The 22,150-nt window shown below is 31.5% G+C and overlaps 2 protein-coding genes and 1 pseudogene across 2 annotated transcripts; 2 read left to right on the plus strand and 1 right to left on the minus strand.

The window, feature by feature from the left end:
* The first annotated feature begins 215 nt into the window (after positions 1-215).
* Positions 216-2,244, plus strand: LOC145585586 (squamosa promoter-binding-like protein 8). The gene is made up of 3 exons (XM_081642288.1): positions 216-1,082; positions 1,366-1,532; positions 1,875-2,244. The coding sequence occupies exons 1-3, from the start codon at positions 499-501 to the stop codon at positions 1,982-1,984; spliced, it is 861 nt and encodes a 286-aa protein (XP_081498414.1). The 5' UTR covers positions 216-498; the 3' UTR covers positions 1,985-2,244.
* Positions 2,245-9,168: 6,924 nt separating this feature from the next.
* On the plus strand, positions 9,169-12,032 carry LOC145584420 (metalloendoproteinase 4-MMP pseudogene; annotated as a pseudogene).
* A 5,189-nt stretch (positions 12,033-17,221) lies between these two features.
* On the minus strand, positions 17,222-18,425 carry LOC145585587 (uncharacterized). The gene is made up of 2 exons (XM_081642289.1): positions 18,224-18,425; positions 17,222-18,052 (listed from the first exon to the last, which is right to left on the minus strand). Exons 1-2 carry the CDS (start codon positions 18,319-18,321, stop codon positions 17,674-17,676), a joined length of 477 nt encoding a protein of 158 aa, XP_081498415.1. The 5' UTR covers positions 18,322-18,425; the 3' UTR covers positions 17,222-17,673.
* Positions 18,426-22,150: the final 3,725 nt, after the last annotated feature.

Raw genomic sequence — 22,150 nt, forward strand, 5'->3', positions numbered from 1 at the left:
TAGGTAAACCCTTATAGCATGATATGTAAAATAAAAATAAAGACAAATTAAATGAGTAATGAGTAGAGTCAATAATTGATTAAAAGATACCTTCCCCTCTCTCAACCCCAAAATTACCTCTCATAAAGTACCATACATGAAAGAGAGAGAAAGAGAGAGATGCTTATAACTTGCCAATTGCCATTACTCAAGTGAGAAAGCAAAGTGTGTGCAACTCCATAAAGTATTTTTTTTCCATTTCTCTCATCTTTCTTACTACTTGTATTACTCTTATTCATTCTCTCTATCTTTCTTCATTATTCCATGTTCATTCCCAACAACAAACTCCCCATGTTTCCAAACAATAATCCCATCTATTTCATCCCATATTTCTCTTTCATCATCATCCTTATGCTCACTCTCTTCTGTTCAAACTACGTTACACTACTAATCAACTAATTATTATTTTAAAATATCAATTCACCCCGCTCTTGTAGTATTCGTGTTCCTAACAAAAAAATGTTACGCTACGAATGGAACAATCATTCCCCCCCTCCCCCTAATCTAATCCTCTCCGACATCGACCTCCACCATCATCATCATAATCATAATAATAATAACAACAATCATGACTTCACCACCCCATCAAACCATCACAACCACCACCACCACCACCGTCCAATCTTCGACGACTCATTCTCGATACCCTACGACAACACTCCCCCACAAATCCCACTCTTCTCCGACCCACGAGGGTTCCCAACAGCCGGTTCATCCTCCTTACTAACTCTCGAGTCACTCTCCTCCGTCATGCAAGTCCCCAAAACCGAACCGGATCTTTTTACGAACCGCCCCATTGGTTTGAACTTAGGTCGGCGTACTTACTTCTCCGCCGATGATGACCTCGTCAGTCGGCTCTACCGCCGGTCCAGGGCGGTCGAACCGGCGTTGCACTCACCTAAATGTCAAGCTGAAGGTTGTAATGCTGATCTTAGCCATGCTAAACATTACCACCGCCGTCATAAGGTTTGCGAGTTTCACTCTAAAGCTTCTACCGTAATCGCTGCCGGGTTAACCCAGCGTTTCTGCCAGCAGTGCAGCCGGTAAATCCCTTTTTACCCTTTACATCTCCGGCAGTGATTAGGTTACAATCTTGAGAGAATACGAGATGATTTTTAAAACAAAAATGGTCTCCAATCATTTGGGCTTGTTATCCCGAGGGGTACTTTTGTCCTTTTGTTGTTGCTTATTAAGGGTTTTAGATTAGGTTAGTTAAGAATGACCGTTAATGAATAATGATAATATGAAATGACGATATTAACCTTTTAATTTGCGTGTGTGTGTTTTTTTAAAATGATTTAATGGTGATTTTATGCTTTGTATTAGGTTTCATCAGCTATCGGAATTTGATAATGGGAAGAGAAGTTGCCGGAAAAGATTGGCTGATCACAATCGCCGACGTCGAAAATCGAACAATCAACGGATTACTTCTACTGCACCATCTATGTCTTCAGGAGAAAATGCTCAATCTTCTCCCTCCCAAACTATTCTAAGTAATTTTCTATTAATTGATTTTTAAAAATATTACTTGTATTATGCTAATGTATTAAATACTCTAATATAAAAATGTGGGTAATTATTTTGTCGCTCCTTTAATATAAATATCGGTGGCAATTCTGTCTCATTGACAAGAAAGTAAAACGAGTAAATAGCCGTGTTAATAAAATAAGTCCAAGAAAAGTGTGTCCCTACCTAATGGGACATTTAATGATATACGCGTAATTCATTATATACTTATACTTCATATTAGTTTTGATGAAGTAGGTTTTGTTATTGATTACGAGGTAATTAATCACGATAAACATGTTGATTAATTTGAAAATTTTAATCTGCAGGGTCTCCATCGGATTCGGGGATGAACTCATCATCATCGGTGACAATTGCAGTATCACCACCAAGGGTATCATTTGATTCAAGTTTCATGCAAATAAGGTCATTTGAGTAGCTTTAGCTATCATGTATGTAGAGGAAATTAATCAATGGGAATTCAATCAAATGGTCAATCAAGAGGATGGAATTAGTGGTATTTCAATTAATAAGCTAACGTAGTTAGCTTTAATTTGATAGTTAATTTATTAATTAACCATGTGGAGTAGTGATCATTGTATGTGTAATATAGTCCAATTATCTAGTTAACTTATGGTAGAAGATCCATGCTCCCTTTGTGCCGCCTTCATTCGTCTCAATGAATGAGATTTCTCGTTGTTCAAGGTACGATAATCTACGGGCAATTCTAAATAGCATATGTATGTATGTTATTGGAAACACCAATATTAGTAAAATTGTCTCATTCTATGTCATTATATTATAAACTTCTTTTTTGTTAGCATCATTAAATTTTAGTATACAATAGAGTATCTTTCTAAATTTCAACATCAAGGTACGTATGTAGCATGTAGTACATCCTATTGTGTTTTTCTTTATTATGTTGGCATTTTTCCTACAACTATAACCCTTTCGTAGTTTCATTCTTGACATACATTGATACATGTGTATAACTCAGACCAATACAAAGTATTAATCATCCTTTTTCATCTTTTATAGCTTAATTTATTTGAGATATCCGAAATTATGTACTATTATATCTTACACATATAGAATCTTTCTAGCTAGGTTGAAAAAAGGCAGTTTAGAAAATATAGTGACCATATTTAAAGTAATGCTTGTAGATAGAGCTTGAAAAAATCTCCACCAAAATTAGCATAGTAATACACCAAATTACATGGTTTATTTATAGATAAGGATTATATTTCACGTCTTTAAGATTTTAGGATCAATTTACACTAATAGTATGTATGTAGACATGTGAAATCCTTTACGAAGCCTCCTCTCCCCCCCTCCCCTCCTCTTCTCCAAAATGACTTTGATTACTTAGGTTAAATTGACTTATACGAGATTTCAATTCGACAAGGCGTAAGAAAATATAGTGAAATTTCCAAGAAAATGGTAGGATTTGAGTAAGAGATAGGAGGAATAATTCCCACAATACAAACGCGGTAAAAAAAACCGAAGGGGGGTGAAAGTGGGACCCAAAAAGAAGGGTGTAACAAGTGGTGGAAGGGGAGAGAGAGTAAAAGACCAATCAGCTTTTCTTTCTGTCTCCTGCGAGGAAGCCTGATTTGATCATCATATTCATACAGCTAAGCTACTACCCTAGTTTACTAGTGTAGCACTTCAATATAAAACATAATTAATCTTTTTTTTTTTTTTTTGGAAGGGGTTAATCATGAAAGTGAGAGATGTATTTTATCCTAGCTTTCACTCGCTTGCTCTATTTCTTGGTCCCCTCTTCTCTTTTTCCCCTTTTATAGAAGTTTGGCTTGTGTTTATCATCTTTGCATTGATTTTTCTCTCTTGCTTTGATTTCTTTTGTTAAGGAGGATGTGAACATTCCATTATTTCATCTCTTTCTATCGATATATATCCTTTTTAAGTAAATTACTTATTGTGTGTATAATTTTTTTGTGCGGAGATTAAAGAGAGTTTACAGGTTTAGAGAAAAAAATGTGAATATACATCAGTCATATAAGAGATTGTAGTCTTATAACTTTAACTTTAGAGAAAGCGAAAAGAGATAAAAGTTAGCATATGGAGAAATATCAAAAGATGCTAACTTAAACATTGGGACATTCGAGATTAAAAGTTTTAATTTTATATGAGTGGAGAGAGTGTAGTGTATTAATAGTAACATTCTAAAGTATGATGTTTATATTATGCATTACTCCCCTCCCTTTTATAGAATTTAAGGAATTTAACTATTTAAATAGTCTCATCTTGTTAATACTATTTGTTGCTTACAATATCCATTTTTTTCCCACCAATTTCAAACTATAATGCAAATTGAACTATTTAAAAAAATAAAAATAAAATTTGTGACATAGTACATCATTACTTTAGATGCGTTAGTCAATTAACTAGATAATAATGTAAGAAAACTTCACCCTCAAAGTGTCTCTAATAGAAATCAAACTCATGACCCCAAATCTCTAGCTCAAGTGCTCAACCCCTCATTGCCTACTACTAGGCCAAGACTACAAGGTTGTCCCTTGCTATACATGCATGATTATATTGCAAATTGGCAATGAAGAAATTAAGCTAATTAATTATCTCCATTCTTAAGATACATACTTGTTGGTAAAATTTGAGAGATTTGATGAGATCATATATATGTTCATGAATTATCCGTTGAAATACTCGTAATATTTATCTCCATATCCGTTGACAGTAGTACTAGTAATTATTTATGACTCATTTCTCCATTAAAAGTTGTAACCATACATAACCTTGGCATCTATCTCATCTCCTAAAAGTTTAGCACTTGACGGTAAAGTAAACCATAAGCACATAGAATATTGTTAGGTATATGTTTTTCAGTGAATATATGATGCCTAGGCCTATCCAATTTTCAGTGATCCAAATTAATTGTGTATCAATCTAATGATACAGTACCTGATTCATGAACAACTTATCTCGGTCCTATCGAGGAATAATAGATGTTAACAATATGCAATCCCATGAATAATCTACATAAGATCGATCGAGTTATCCTTGAAAAGAAAAAAGGGAAAAAAATAAATCACTTTACAGATTTTAGGTGTTACATTTAAACTTTAATCTCGTACATCATTTTTAATAGATTTAAATTTTTAATACAGGGTTATTGAAAAAATTACATTTAGTTTCTTCTCATACTATCTTACTAAATAACTAGAAGAATACAACTTGATTAATTAATAACCCTAGCAATTTAAAGGGTCATTTTATTAAAGGGTCGTCAATTTTATTATTATTATTAGGAAATTTTAGAAAATAACACCACAAAAAAACACAAATTTTGATTATAACACCAAAAAAAAAAAAAAAAAAATTTATTATAACACCACCACCGACATCACCTTGCCTTAGCCGCCGACACCGTAATCCAGGTCGCCGGCACCCATCTCCCCCACCAAATCCGGCGAAACCACCCCACGCTGCCCAATTTTGCCTTCCCCCTCCCCGAAAACCACCCATGTCGCCGAAATCCTCTCCCACACCAACCAAAAAACCACCCACGTCGCCGCCGAAATCCTCTCCCACACAACCCAAAAACCACCCACGTCGCCGAAATCCTCTCCCACACCATCATCGTCGCCGAAATTCTCTCCCCTACCCAGAACCGTCGTCGAAACCCCAACCCACACCAACCCAAAAACCACCCTCACCCGTTTCCAGAAATTGAATTAAATCGGGGCTGAGGCTGGGCTGGGTGCGGCGTTTAAGGGTTAGGGTGGTGCGTCGTCGGTAGTGTAGAGTCGTTCACGTGGTCGGTCGGCTGGGGGAATCAGCAGCGGCGGTGGGCGGGAGGAACCGACGCCGGTGGTGAGTACGGTGGCTGGGTTAGGATTTTAGGGTTTTTCTTTTTTTTTTTGTTTTTTTAATCCAATATATAACTGACACATATACTATGTGGGACCCAATAACGGATTTTTGGATGGCGTTAGTATATGGTGGTGAAATCAAATTTTTTGTTTTTTTGTGGTTTTATAATAAAAGTTTTAAAATTTGTGGTGTTATAATCAAAATTTGTGTTTTTTTCGGATGTTATTTTTTAAAATTTCCTTATTTATTATATAGAAATCATATAATGCAATGGAATTTAATCCTCGGCTAAATGTCAACATCAAATTAACCGGGAAATAGACAAGTGGAAAAAAGAAAAAGGATCCCAAAATTAATGCAACTTTTCTGGAGTGATTAGCATTGACTTAGGGTGTATGATTTGTAGGCCGCTATGGCAACATGTTTTAGGCCATGAATTCTATGTAAAACATGTTACATGTCTTAGATTTTCATATACTCTCTTTATGCCTTTTATTGTAGCTTTTCCAAAAGTGCAATAATAGTTTGAAATAAAGGATATAAAATTTATTAAGTGGTGAACAAATATTACTAATTTTGATTGTCAATACTCAATATATGAACAATTTAATGATATATGTATCTTAACACGTGTTTATGGGTACATTTAGACATATACTATGATGAGAAAGAGTGTTGGACTATAGCCTTTAGTAGTTAAGAAATGAAGAATTAAAAAATATGGTCCTTGCCAATTTAAAGCTATGCAAATCAAACTAATTTGATAGCAAAGAAAAAATGTGAACAAAATTAATTGGCAAGATATGATTTAGGCCCTGTTCAATTCACCTTAAAAAGAATAATATTTAGTAATAATATCAATTTAGTAAAAATAATTATTGTTCGATAAAAACAACAACAACAAAAGTTCAATTGAGAAAATAGTTTCATTTTAGTTAAAATAATTTATGTTCAGTGAAAATCAGTAATTTCAAAGTTGATAATCAGTAAAAAAAATAATTCCAATTCAGTAAATTAATTTCAGTTCAGTAAAAATAATTTAACTTTAGCAAAATTAATTTCAATTCAGCAAAATAAGGCGAAGTGAACGGAACCTTAATAAATATCAAAGTCTTATTTTGACAAGCTTATTACTCCGTACTACCTAAAATTTGAGATCAATTTCTGTTACTTCTTATAAGAAAAGAAAAAGTACATATAAATTAGGATTTATTTTCCCAATACTAAAATCCTATTTCAACACCTAAAATATAGATAAGGATGTGCAATGTTTATTGAATTATTGTGCACCAAAAGAATGCAAGGTAATACGTAAATTAATTTTTTTTTTTTTTTTTTTTTTTTTTTAATGTAGAGTGTTAATTGTGTTCTTGTGTCTAATCTATACTAATCTATTAAAAGGTGTTACTGAGAATGTCTTTATGCCACGTAGACCACGCCATGTCACCTACTCCATATCTCATTATGTCACATCATCACTACTCAATCAACTTGAATCATTATACCACGTCACCCAATATTACTTCATATAAAAAGATGATGATAAGGGAACTTCGAACACCCAACCTCTTATAAGAAGGATGGTTATTTAACCATCTAAGCCAATTATCAACTATGTTATAAACATGAAAATAAATGTACTTATATATAATTGATTATTACAGGGTCTAATTGATAATATATAAACATTATAAATATCAAATATATTTATTCACAAAGAATAATTAAAGAAGCAACCCGGTGCAACGCCCGGGCTACACATTAGTTTTAAATCTAAAATCGTGTAATTATGTAACGAATAAGAATCGAACTCGCTTTACTAGCAGTCTCTTAGATGGGGAAAGATAAACGTAGGACGCAAATTTTAAAATGCACCATGGTCTAGGTGCACCACGCCTATACTTTTGAACTTTTAGTAAAAAAATCTGAACAATTGCAAATTTTGAACATGTAGTAAAAACATCTAAACATTGCAAATTTGAACATTTAGTTTAAAATTTTAAATAATCGCAATGCATCACGCCTATACTTTTGAACATTTAGTAAAAAAATCTGAACAATCGCGAATTTTGAACATTTAGTAAAAAAAAATCTGAACATCGTAAATTTTGAACATTTAGTAAAAAAAAATTTGAACAATCGCAATGCACCACGCATATAATTTTGAACATTTAGTAAAAAAAATGAATAATAACAAATTTTGAACATTTAGTAAAAAAAATCTGAACCAATCGCAAATTTTGAATTATTACAAGTCAGACAAATTTTGAAAGAAGTTTGTATGACTCGTAATAAATCAATAGTTTTGTAATAAAAATTGAACATTTAGTGTATACAAAATGAACATTTATTTATAAAATATGAACATAAAAATTGCATGTTTATGTTCAATTTTTGTGACGTGTTCATATTTTTTTACTAAATTTTCATTTTTTGTAAAATGTTCAAATTTTTTTTTTTTAATAAATGTTCAAAAGTATAGACGTGGTGCACCTATGTCATGGTGCACATAATACTAATTAAACGTAAGACGGTAGGAGCATTTAGATTTACAGGGGCCCAAAATTGAAATTACCTATCTTATTCTCATGGATGGCCCATACAACTATACAAGGTTAGAATGTTTATTTATATGTGAAACAATTGGGTATCTAATGAATCCAATTTTAGGAATTTGATAGGGCCCTTTTTTGTGATGCCCCTATGTCCCACGTGAATTAAAAATATACCAATATATAAATGGAGTAATATACCAAGATTTAGACTCTTTTCTTTCACAATAAACTCTAAAGTACATATGAGGTTTATCTAATGGTGAGGGTTGTTATCTTGCAATTACGAGGTTGTAGGATTAACCTTTATTATAGACAATTTTGGGGGTGGGGGTTTTCTTACCTTTTCCCCAACTCCCAAGAGGTCTTGCGCACATATTCAGGCCGGGTTGGCTTGCGAGAGACTCTAGTCCAATCTTCGATCTTTCTGTGTCCAATTATATGTCACTCTAAAAAAGTGTAGTATATTGAAATGTTACGTTCCTTACAAATATTCTCTCCCCTAGACACATACTATCTTAATACTAGAGTCCGATTTACAAAATTAGTTAATTGGTCAGATACTTAGATACGGATTAGAAATCGGTTGTCTATTCTGGTTGTTAGTGTAAGGACAAAAATTGAGGGATAAAAATGTGAGCTTGCTAGAACAATTCATATATACAAGGTCAATTCATGTGATATACGGGTCAACGAATGAGTTGAATTTCATATATGTGCCAAAATAATCCAAATTGTAATAATGTCATGCAACAGCCAGTGGTTGCTTGAGAAGACTTTTACCGTCGTTTCTTCAACTTGCATAAACTACCCTAAAACCGCAACACAAGCATTCCCTTTACCTTCCGTTAGGAACTTCAACTGCCAAATAAAATAGTTGGTCGAATCTTTTGGACCGTTTTCAAGAAATGTCTACTTCATTTTTAACTAAATTAAATGGACTAACTCATAACAAATTTGATCAAATCTATCACTTCATTTGTATAACCTATAGTTTTAAAACTAAAGAGTTAGTTATATTTAGCTTATTATAATTAAGTGATGACTAATGAGGAGTTAGTAATGAAATTTTAATTACATATAATATATATATAATCAGTGTATAAAAGTAGATCACCCACTCACAATAAACTAAATCCACAATACATGTAAACATGCAATATATATTCTTCTTTCATATATATTTGTTTGCTCAAACTTGTGCACTTTACTCATTACCTTCTTACAAAAATTGCTACAATGCTTTCATTTCTTATCAATTCTTTGCCTCTCTTGCTCTTTTTATCTCTTTTCATAGTTCCATCTTCATGTCATAATACCGAAAACTCCATGATTCAATCACCTCCTAATCAACTCTACCACAAACAACATCAGCCTCATGCATGGCATAAATTTCGAAAACTTGCTAATGCTAGGAAAGGTAGTCGATTTGAAGACATTGCGGAGCTCAAGAGTTACTTTCAACGTTTCGGTTACTACGACCATCCTCTAGTTCCCAAGGGTGAAGAGAAGGTTGACTTCTCCAACGAATTTGACGATCACTTGGAACATGTTTTAATTCGTTACCAACAAAATTATGGTCTGCCTGTTACGGGTACACTTAATCATGGTACGCTTTCTATGATCATGTCTCCTAGGTGTGGCATTTCGGACCACCCTAATGATATCAAGAGGTCATCATATTCGTTACATGAGACTCGACACTACCTATATTTTCCCGGGAGACCAAGGTGGAATCGCGATATACCAATGACACTTACGTATGCATATTCCCTAGATGACTTGATCACTTACTTGAGTTTAAATGATATAAAAGGTGCATTTGAACGCGCTTTTTCAAGATGGGCGTTAGTTATTCCTGTTAAATTTGTTGAGACTAAAGATCTTGGCGTAGCAGACATAAAAATAGGGTTTTACAAAGGTGATCATGGCGATGGAGAGCCATTCGACGGGGTCCTAGGGGTGTTAGCCCATGCCTTCTCACCCGAAAATGGTAGGTTTCATCTTGACGCGGCTGAAAAATGGACAGTCGATTTTGATAGGGAAGATTCAGATGTGGCGGTAGATTTAGAGTCCGTGGCATTGCACGAAATCGGACATTTGCTAGGGTTGGCACATAGTAACGTTAAGGAATCAGTCATGTATCCAAGTCTTAAGCCTAGAGAAAAGAAACTTAAATTAAGGTTTGATGATATTGAGGGAGTGCAATATCTTTATGGTTCCAACCCCAACTTTACTATTGGATCTTTGTTAGAATCTGAGACCTCTTCATCTCAATCCTTAAATTGGAGGGAAGGATTGCAAATACTAGCCACCTTTTTGGTAATTTCAATTATAATTATTTTGCAATGAACCTTTTTTTTTTTTAATTTGCTGAATGAAGTTTTTTTTGGCAAATTGATTGTCATATGTGTATATGTAATGTAGATTGAATTGAGTGATTTTTTTCATTCTAGCTATACCTTGTATATGTATTTAGTATGGTGTAACATTTTGTTTTAGGCAAAATTTTGTATGACAACAACCTTACAACTAGTATTAGCCCAAGGTATGTAATGTTTAATTAGGAATTCAAATCATATCTCTTATAATTATATATATTTTTAAATAGTTAATATTTACTTCAGAATGTAGGATAACTAAATATTTTCCGTCAGTCTAAAAAAGCTAAAGATTTTAAAAATATAACTTGAGTGCCATTATTATTTAAAAATGTTATACCTTCTGGTAATTCAATAAATTCCTAAAATGTTGACATAAATATTCTTGACTTGTTGTAGTTTATGTTTGACAAAAATTAGGTGTAACAGAATTGGTTGAATAGGATTAGCTTCAAAATTACTCAAAATACACCAAACAGTGCCCAAACCATAAAGTTAATGTGTTACACGGCCCATCAACCAACTGCAATTCTGCAAGATTGTGCTTTAGTCATATACTCTTATGAAAATATACTGGAAAATTCAATGATTTTTATTCTAGAAAATGTCTTTAACACATTTTTTGTCAACAATAATAATCTCTTGTTCATATTATATTTTTTTTCTTTCTAAAATTAAGCTTAAGTGTTACTCAATTAACTTATCTGTAGGTTACCTTTATCATTCATGTTGTTCATTTGATTTACAATTTCAATCATGAATCTTTTATAAATACGGAGTACATAGATAAAGATTTTTCCTCCATTTCTATTAAAAATAAGTGATTATATCCCAATTTTTAATTTATCTTTTTGTGTGTCTATATAATTTTCTTCAAAAGAAAGTAGTTCCTTTAGTGAGTTTAGTCTAATCGTCCATTAATAATGCGTAATCCTACAGTTTTACCTTTTTTTTTTTTTATCAATTTTATTTAACCAAATACCTCGTATTTAAAATGTGTAAAACATAATTGGAACACACATTTATAAACAAATGAAACTCTAATTACTAGTAATACACTAACAATTTTACTAGTTACCTTACTATCCTCTATTACATTAGCCAAAATATACTTAATGTTCCCAAAGATAATTTTGTATTCATAAAACAATCAAGCCAACTACTATGTACGGAGATTTGTATGTACTCTTATTAATTAAAAGCCAATAGTCAAACAAACGACACAAAATACTAACACAAACAACTAGTCAAACTAGCTAAAGGAAGCATTCAACATTTCAACGAACAATATAATCACTCGTCAATTACCAAATACGAAGTATTAAAAATAATAATATTAAAAATTACTATACTTCAAGTGGCAATGAAATAGAAAAGCGCTTTCTCAATCCCCCAAATAATCTCTTATTCGATCTCTAAATTGCAATAAAAATAATAAATAAAAAAAAGGGAGGCATCACGCAATTCCTAGGTAATCTCGCACACCGGCCTCCAAGCACTACATCGATTGGTGAATTTTGCCGACCGTTAACCGACTCCATTCCCTTCACTCCCATACTCCTACTTCATTTCAACTTTTTTTTTTTTTTTTAAATAAGGTAAGGAAACCCTCACGATTTTTTTGGTCCGGTATTTACAGGTCAGACACTTTGAGAGCGAGAGGAAGGGTAAGGGATTCCCACCCTCAAAGTGTCTCTAGTGGGGATTGAATCTCGAAATTAGAAGGTGACAATTTTACCACTAGACCAAGCTTAGCTTGGTAATTCATTTCAACTTACACCAACCACATATATATTTCTATTATTTAATTACTAGTACTTTTTTGTAGAATCAATACGTACTTAAAACTTTAGGAAATTGAAATATTCATGCATGCATATGTTACTTATTACAACAAATTATGACTACGTACAACTTATGTAGGTACAAAAATGTTAGGAATATTTCGTGATATATCTTGGTCAATTATTTCCTTGTTTATAGGATTAGATTGGTACATAAGAATATATTTTGTGTATCTTTTGATTTTATCCCATATTTTTTGGGTGAAAGCTTTGTATAATTGTATGCTATATATTGATGAATGGGAAGTGAGGAAGGGTAAGCTTTGAGCCCAAACTGATTTCTAAACGAGGGACGATCAATGTGTATGTACATTATCATATCTAGCTTTGTACAAAAAAAATTATTTTTTTTTTTATAATAAAAATTATCATATCTAGCTCTTATTCACAATGAACTTTTTAAATTTAATTGAGGATTATGGATACTCTCATCATAAAGCTAAGCTTAATTGATTAGTTATTGACTAACATAATCACGATTGTAGACTGGAAAAGGCATGATTGACGCGTAAAAATGACCAAATTAGGGGAGCTAAAGTCATTAATTAGTCACAGTTAAGCCTGTGCGTGGAAACCTTTGATGCATGCAAACGCAATGCTTGCTTAATTGGAGACAAGAGGATAAGTAGTAGGAAAAACTATACTCTCTCCATTTCTGAAAGACGGTCATGTTTGCTACTGTAGTAATTTTGTGTTATATATATTTTCCTTCCTACACACATCTTTCCAAATGCAACTTTTCTCGTTTAACAAATTTTTTCCAACTCCCAAAGTAATTATTCCTAATAATTTACAAAATACTTACCTACTTCAATTCCAACATAATTAAACATTTTTATATCTTAATACTTGATATATGTGACATCTAACCATTCTTTTAATTTCCACAATCTCATTTTACATAATTACCCCGTAAAATCACCAAATACAACATTATTTAGAGTAGTAAAATGTAATGGTTTAATCAGATCCACAATAATCTAAGGTATATATATACATTAGTAAACTATTAATCAAGGCTAGCTTGATGTGTAGTTGGTCGGTGATCCACCACTTAATCTTTAAATTAGGTTACAAGGTTAAATTTCTTATAAGTGTCTGACTCGATAATACTAGGCTAAAAAACTTACGAGGATTAATGTCTGATCAAGATCAATTTCTCAAGCAAATGCAATGCTTAGTTAATCGGAGACAAGAGGAACGATGTGAAGAGCTATCTAGTAATGGAATAATGTGACCCCCTTCCCCAATTCAATAATCTAAAGAGAAGAGCATACAAATACAAGTGAGTTTGCTTGAAGTTGAAACTTATAAGTACAATCATGTGAAATAACAAATTGATAAGGTGAGACATAGACAATGACACGAGATAGGAACGGAAGAAACAATACGAGGTTGATAATCCTATTGAGATCGAGATGCACATGAACCAACTTTAATTATTTTTCAAAGTGGGGCCATGCATTTAGTTTGTGGAAATACTATTTGGGAATGAATTCAATGGCAATGGTTTGGTTTTCCTATATTCACGTCATAATTTTAGCTTAGAGGTCCTTCTCCATTATATTGCTTATCACACAAAAAGAAAGAATTGGCACAAAGTTTTGTGGTCTATATATGATCAGCTTGGGATTTCTGTTGGTAATTTTTGAGAACATTATTATTTTATATACTTCTTCCATTCTATTAATATTGCAATAATGGACTTTTTACACTGTTCATCACTCTTGTTTGACCATATAATATGATTTATACGTTACGCAAAATATAGTCATGTGAGATCTTGTTGTATTCGTCTCATAAAATACTTTCACAATATCAACTTTTTACAATTTTTACTTTTACACAATTATATATATTGAGCATATAAAATGTGTTTTGAGGTGTGTAATTTCATCCTTGTTGCAATATTAATAGAATGGAGGAAGTATATGTTTTGCGTTGTTCAATGTTGATTTTAGCTATTTTAGTGATTAATTGTTTGGTATATATGGATGTATTAGGTGCGTGTGTATGGATGTTGAAGTTTCTAAGAAAGTAATTTGAAATCTATCATATGTTGTTACGAACATGTAGAAATAGAAGATGTACCTATTATACATTGGTTATAATTTCATTTCCAATGGATGAAGAATTGAATTTACATTTTTTTAAAAAAACAAAAAACAACAAGAAACCTTCGTTCTTTCTCGTGAATAATTATTGGTGCATTGGTTAGGCACTTTCATACTCTTTATCTTTTTTTAAGGGACTTTTATACTCTTATTATTTTCCTATAGTGAGCTCAAACTCCCTATACTCAGAAAACGTTCTTGACTTCTATTTAACCAAAAAATTTTGGCACCTCCAAGGATGTAATATGTTATACTACTTACATAGATACATGGCAGTTATCGCTATGTAATACGAGTATTTGTTTTAATTTAATTTACGACTCCGCATTAAGGAGTATGTACAAGTACCTTATTTATTATTAATAAAAATTGAAGGGTTTTTTTTTTTCTCGAAAAACTATGTACAAGATGTACAACTGTACAAGTACGTTACATTTGGAGTTGATGGGAGTATCTATCATACCTTTTCATGAATAAAACAATTTCAATCTTAAATTAAATAATAAAATGTTAAAATTAAAGGTCGTCTAGAAGGAAGAAAAACGAGGAAGTACTTTGATGGTGAAACAAAGGTGAAATATGTGGGTTTGAATATGACATTGTCCTTTCAAAGACCATGTCAAGATGTAAAGAATCGATGAGGGTAACATGTTGATTTTTATTTGTTTATAAGAATTCATTTATCTTACGTTATAAAAGTGTATTATCTCATTCTATAACCATTATAAATTCATAATAATATAATTTATGAATTTTTTTAATTGAAATGTTTTGAGGACTATTCACATAATAGTTATATTTCAATTATACTCGTAATTTATACGAACGAAAAGTAGTTATGTATGTAAACTTCTTGAAACTTATTAGACAACCTTGTTGTAACTTAATTCAGTTGTAAATTTATTTTCTTCAGTTGTAAATTTATTTTTCTTAAACATATACTTGTACTATCTAAACTTATTTTTCATGAATTTAATAAAAACAAGATTTATTTTTTAATCAGAGAATTCCACGTCACCAAAAATTTATTTTTAAGGTACGGGTAAATTTGATGGTAGAAGTAAAAAAAAAAAAAAAAAAAAAACTAGTTTGAGAAGAGAGTTTGTGGACTTGTACAATCTAAAAGATACGTTACTCCAACACCCTATACTATGTCCAATACAAAAGGTCAAATTAGTACAAATTCAACACTAAAATTTTGTAGAATATATTAGGAGCCTAGTGTATAAAAGAAAACTAATCTATTTAGAAGAAAAAAAAAATGAATGGACAAGAAACCTTCTCTCTCTTAAATTTCTATCTTTCTCTCTCTACGCACCACACCATGCTCCATACACTTAGCAATTGCTTGTACTCTATTAATTCCCACCTTTAATTTTACAAGAGCCCACACTCCAACGACAATTATATATCTTGGCCTCAACTTACACATTTAATCAAAATACATTTTTCAAATGTTCAATCATATGTATAGCTAACTAATACCTGTATTCATAATTTAATTAGTTGATTATGTAAATAGATTCAGTAGGTATTGGGTGTTGGTTTATTGGTGATCAGATAATTTAGCTTAGCACAGTCACAGTAGTGAAGGAATAATTTCTTTAAATAATTAATTTTGTATAGTACATTATTAATACTGTTTTACATGAGAATATATACATGAGTTAATAATTTAGTACTCGTAATGACTTTCACACCAAAAAAAAAGAAAAAAAAATAATTAAGCCATGAACATTTAGATTTGTCCATGCATCCTTAAAAGTTTGCTAATGAAGGCCTTTTAATGGTTTAAAATGATTTTCAAAGTTTTTGATATACAAATCGAAGGAAAACTTTGAATAACAAACTATTAAATCTATTGCGTAGCAATGAGTTATCTTATTAAATTCTTCTAATAATTAAGTAAGACAGATGTATTGTATAAGATAGAGTCTAATAAATGACATGAACAATTATATCTTAATTCCAAAACAAATAGTGTCAAAATTGTAAAACCTCTTAAGTATATCAATTTCTTCAAAAAGGAAATAGAGTAACAAGTAAGCCTAGCTTTAAAGTTTAAACTAATAATTGAGGGTGTCAATAAATAACCTTCAATGTATTTGAGAAAGCTAGCAGCTTTAGGTACTATGAACCCTTTGACAAAAGGACAAGGATGAAAAAAAGTGCATTGAATTGGACTCCCAAAAAAAAAAAAAAAAAAAAAAAAAAAAATAAATAAATAAAAAAAAGGTGCAACTTCATTTTCTCTAAAGCACCATACTACATACATTCAACATACATACCCCCCTACCCCTTAACCAATTATTGACAAAGACAAAATATTGCTCTATCATATGAGTGACTAATATAACAATACAAGCTAAATTCCTATTGCAAAATCATTATTAACCATTCCTCCAACATTTAGCACTAACCAAAGAACGAACTAGCATAGAGCCATAGAGTGTGTGCATGTGTGTGTAACATGTATGGTTCGTTATCGTCTTCCAAGTTCATTTTGTCGTTGTACTTAACACATAAATCAATGAGCTTGAAAAAGGAGATGCTACTTTTAACGAGTTAGTTGTAAGGACTTTATTAATCGATCTTATACAGTTATATAACATATACTACTAGCATACTGTAGTAAATAACGTACAACACGACGTATAAATAGCACTTAATAAGAGTTATCAATAGCACTTAATAAGAGTTATCAACTCTTATGCCGTTCACGTAGTTAGTGTATATTAATTAAAAATAGTTAAATAGTTCATTACCTCCCCTCCTTCCTATCACAATATTCACAAGGATGACCGAGTAGGCACTTGGTTGTACCCTAAGCATTGTCCGACATCTTTAAATTAATTAAAGTAATTAAATCAAATCAATAATAATATCAATTATAATATACTCGTAAATTTTCTACTTTAGAGACAAATTAGGATTTTTTTTTCCCTAGGGGACCAAACTAGATTATTTTTTAGTAAACCTTTTGTCAAGAAATCAAATACAATACAATAATATAATGTACAAGTATATAAAATTACGATGAATAAAGTCGGCTTAAACATACCAAAATTCTTAAACAAACACTCATCCCAAAATAAAAAAGAGATAAGAAAAACATAATTATTTTTATACATAACAAGTTCTTCGTAATGATTTAATAAAGTACACTATTAATTAAAAAAAAAAAAAAGTTTTAAGATCAAGCTTCTCTAATTAAACATAATATATACACAAGACAAAACTCATCATCATTAAAAACTAAAAAAAGCTAATTAACTAGCACACACTAAACCCAAAAAAAGAAAAGCGAAAAGAAAAACTAAACTTATCTTACAACTTTTAGGAAGAACTATCACAAACTCACTTGATGACGATGATTTGATCATTAGCACATGACATCCTTAAGAAGTTTGTAGCGACGATGAGCGCTCGGCCGAGGCGACGGTATACCAGAGTTGTTGTTGTTGTTCTTGGGAGTTCCTCTTTCTCCAGGGTGATCTTGGTGTTGTTTGATTCTTTCACCCGACGTATACTCGGAACGAATATGGAGATTACGATGATGATCCATGGATGATGACGACGACGACGATGATAATGATCTCTTGTAAGATCCACTGTGGTGTTTGTTGGTTGTTGAGGAGTTTCTACCTTCACTTTGACACCAGTCACATATGTCCAATGATTTTGTGATGGGTGAGGATGATGACGAGGATGATGATGGTGATAATAATTCCTGGCTTCCATGAAAATAGTTGCTACAATACCTATAAAATGAAAATTATCATTTAACATGGTATTAGAGCATGGACGGCCAAACACAATACAAACACAAATTATATACAAAGGATGAGAAAATGTATAGTTTTTGTTTTAAAATTTTAACATGGTATCAGAGCCAATAAACACAACGAATAAATAAGAAGATAAATAAGTACAAGTGTTGGAAGCGAAAGCGACAACGGGAACACTGGAATAGCTTATCAGCGAAGCCGATATCACCACACATGCAGCATACTCTATCTTGATCCGCCATATTTTTTGGGAGAGAGAAAGAGGTGACTGGTTAAGGAAAGAATGAATAAGAGAGAGAAAGTGAAGAGAAAAAAATGGGATATGAGTCGGCGTATCGATCTGAGTCAAACCTTCTAATGTGTATACCAATGATATTTATATTAGAAAAAAAAAGGTACTCGTAGTGTATCTTTTTATTAAATTAAATAATATTTTTATTAAAACATTACTTTATACTGTAGTACTATAATAATAATAATATTTATAAATTTATTTTAGTAGTAATAAGTTGCAGAGGTAGACCACAGGTTGCTTGCAGTCGTTTTCAGTTGGGAGGGTGGGCCCAATTTACAGAGACAGGCAGAGAGTGAAAGAGAATTTAAGATGTGAACCGGAAATTTTGGTTTCATTTTTTTTTTTTTTCCTTTTTCTTCGAAATATTGTACTCACTCCGAAAGGATGACCTCGACTGTATCTCAACTTTTGTGGTTTTTTAATTTTAGTAAATGTAATATACTTCGTATGAAGATAGTATTAGGATATGTTCTGTTCAGCTTAATTTTAATTCATTTTAGTTCAGTTTCAATCAGTTTAGTTTGGATTAGTTTAACTTTTATTAGTTCAGTTCAATTCAGTTTAGTTTCTAATTTTCTTCTCTTATAAGCAATTCATTTTAGCTCTATTCAGTTCAATTCAGTTTAGTTCAATCCTAATCAGTTCAATTCAGTTCAACCCCAATCAGTTTAGTTTTTTTCAATAAATCGAAACAAGCCCTTAATATCTATTTAAACAAAACCTATTTTAAAAGTGAAAAATAAAATACTACATATGAAGTATGTAATATGATCATCCTTTGTTAGGATAAATAAAGAAAATTACTCATAATGCTGATCGATTATGTAACAAATGAAATCAATAGAGTATCACTAGAATCATTCAAAGTATCAACAAAATCATGTATTCATAGCTACAAATCTCATTAATATTAAATGATTTCAAAAGTATTATGAATTATAAGAAAGGTAATAAAAATTATGTTCGTAAATAATAGAAATATATAATTGAGTAAATATAATTAACATGTAAATCATGTAATGGTCGACACAAAACAAGCTAACTTTTTTCTTATAGGTAACGTTTCACTATTTCAATTCATATAATTATGAGATTTCCCGGTTTTACTAATGCATCAACTACGTTCTATTACGTATTATATATAATTTTCTCATAAATTTCTCTTTGTTGTATTATTTCTCGAGTCATGTAGTCATGAGGCTCGTGTGAGTTAAGAGGAGAGAGAGAAAGAGGAAAATGAGATATGTGCAATTGTGCATAGTCAGCAAAGATAGAGAAAATGGAATTATTATCCTAAAAAATAGGTAAACAAAGAAAAAAACGATTAACTAATCATGAACGTGGATGCCCTAATGTATTATTAAATGATGTGATTAGGAAGGAGAGGCTAATTAGGTGGGAGCTAGCTTAGTGCTATTATTTTGGGGTTCGATTTTTCACGTGGTGTGAGCTTGTGTGGATGGAAGTATTTCCTATGGAAACTTACAAGAATGTTTAGGCATCAAATCTTGTGGTTGTGAATTCGCCATTGAAATGGTATTGACCTATTTTACTCTGTTTCATGTGTTCTATCTGTTTGGAAATAATATATCGCGATATTTAAAAAGTTGTCCATTTTCCAAAAATAGTAATGGTAGCTTAAATAGTGATGATTTATCTTTCCAAATGGCTTATCAAGATTATTGAGTGAGTAATAGATAGAGATGTTAAGACAATGTGACGACTGTTATTTTTAAAGTGTAATTGGCCCCACCTCAATTCACTTATTATTTACACAAGAACGCCATTTCTTAACTATCAAACACGATGTTTAACAAGTATGAAAATTAATTCAAACCTAAGTAGTACATACACGTTCAAAATTATCCACCTTCTAGACAAGCAGTCAAGCATAGTCCCAAGTAGTTAGTGCTGCCATCATCTATCCCATATATTTGAATTCAGTCCTAAGATCCCATATGCATGACCTCAAACGAACTTTATATTGAAGCAGCCACACTTTATATATCTATGCATGAATAATTGCATGATGAGATATATAAAATTAAATACTGCAAGTAATGTTAAAAGTAGGAGGTACAATAATATGAGATGATCACAACTGACTAGTAGCTAGAGATCCATCAAGGTTAATTTATATCCATGAATCTATATTGTTTATCTTTTATTCTCAATCATTCTAGCCATTGATTGTTTCTTCTAAAAATATTTTAAAGCCAAATTCAAAGATTTTATACTAACAGTATTATGGTCATTGTACTTTAAACAATCATTCAAAAGTTTAATAATTATGTTACGGAGTATTATGTAATTTGAATATTGTTTTTGGTCTGACGAGCTTAGGTCATGTTATTTTATTGTAAACATTTCTATAGGTTAGTATTGAATTTCAATTCATATTACTGATCAAACTAGTTATTACGTAATCTGAGATGTTAAGATTACAATATTGTGGTGAAAAATGTGCCCGCATATACTAAATGAGTAAATGGTCCAAGACAAACATTTGAAGACGGAGAGACTAGTTCAATTTTCACTACTTATGATGAATTTCCGTCAGTTCATAATAATTTTGTCCAATTTCTAATTGGTTTCAAATGTCGGATTATAATTTATAAGCCGAATTCAAATCGATTTTGTCAAGTCTATGACTACGCGCATATTTATGTGCCAAATATATAATGAAATTAAAATAAAAAGATATGACAATATGGCCATATGGGTAACAGTTTTTACCATAAATGGTAAAAATTTGCATGCAACACTCTCATCACGTCACTTTTCACTCGATGCGACTAGCTTAGGGTTAAAAATCGGGTAGGTGGAAGTTTCCTGGGGATTAATACAGTATTTTAAGTCAACAAAAAAAAATGGAAGTTTGGGTCAACTTTGTCCCTTTACTTGGTCGTATATATTATCGATCTTCATTGCTAGACTTCAGAACATAGACTTATTGCTCTTGATTATGAGTCAAGGAGTTGCCTTGGTGGTAAGGCAACCCATCTCTTAGCTAGGCTAGGTTAGGCTTTGTTCGCTTTCCCTAATATATTATACTATCTGGTCTTATCTAGACTTTTATATGAATATTTTATATCTTATCTGAACTATATTTTTTTGATTCGATTCATATTATTGATCATTATGATAATATCTAATCCGATTTAAGTTTTTCTGATTTAATTTTAACAAAAGTATTATTAAAAAATAAGGTGAAAAAAGTAAAGTTTTAGTTGACATAAAATAAAACAACACAAAGGTTTTACCTCATCTATAAGAATATGACTAGAGTACATCAAAATTTTCTTACTCGTATACAATTTTAAAAAAACTACATGAATTTGACTATTTATAGTTTTATGTATACATGAAGATACATAAAGTTTGATATAAATTTTTTAGAAAATAAGGGGTATAAATTGTTGGGAGGATACAAGTAGGTTAAGAAGAGTCAAAGTATTGTTAGTAGCATCATCATTTTAGTGTGCTAAAGTTTGGTGAAAAGTTGGTGTGGTGACATAAAAATCATAGGTATGATAATTAATGAATTACATAGTTAAATGGATAAGCGTGACGTGAGAGTGGCCGGCTGCTCCCTTTTTTAGCCCTCTCTTATCCAAATACCACGCTCGATCATATGTATTGTCTCTCACTCTTGGGCTTTGAGCCGTTCTTGTTACGGAGTACTCTCTCAGTTTTTTTTATTTGCATCATTTTTCTTTTATGGATGTTTTTTATTATTTCTATCACTTCTATATATGATAATTTTACATTATATT

The sequence above is a fragment of the Chenopodium album genome, chromosome 16, assembly GCF_948465745.1.
Source record: "Chenopodium album chromosome 16, dcCheAlbu1.1, whole genome shotgun sequence".
NCBI classification, from domain to species: Eukaryota; Viridiplantae; Streptophyta; class Magnoliopsida; order Caryophyllales; family Amaranthaceae; genus Chenopodium; species Chenopodium album.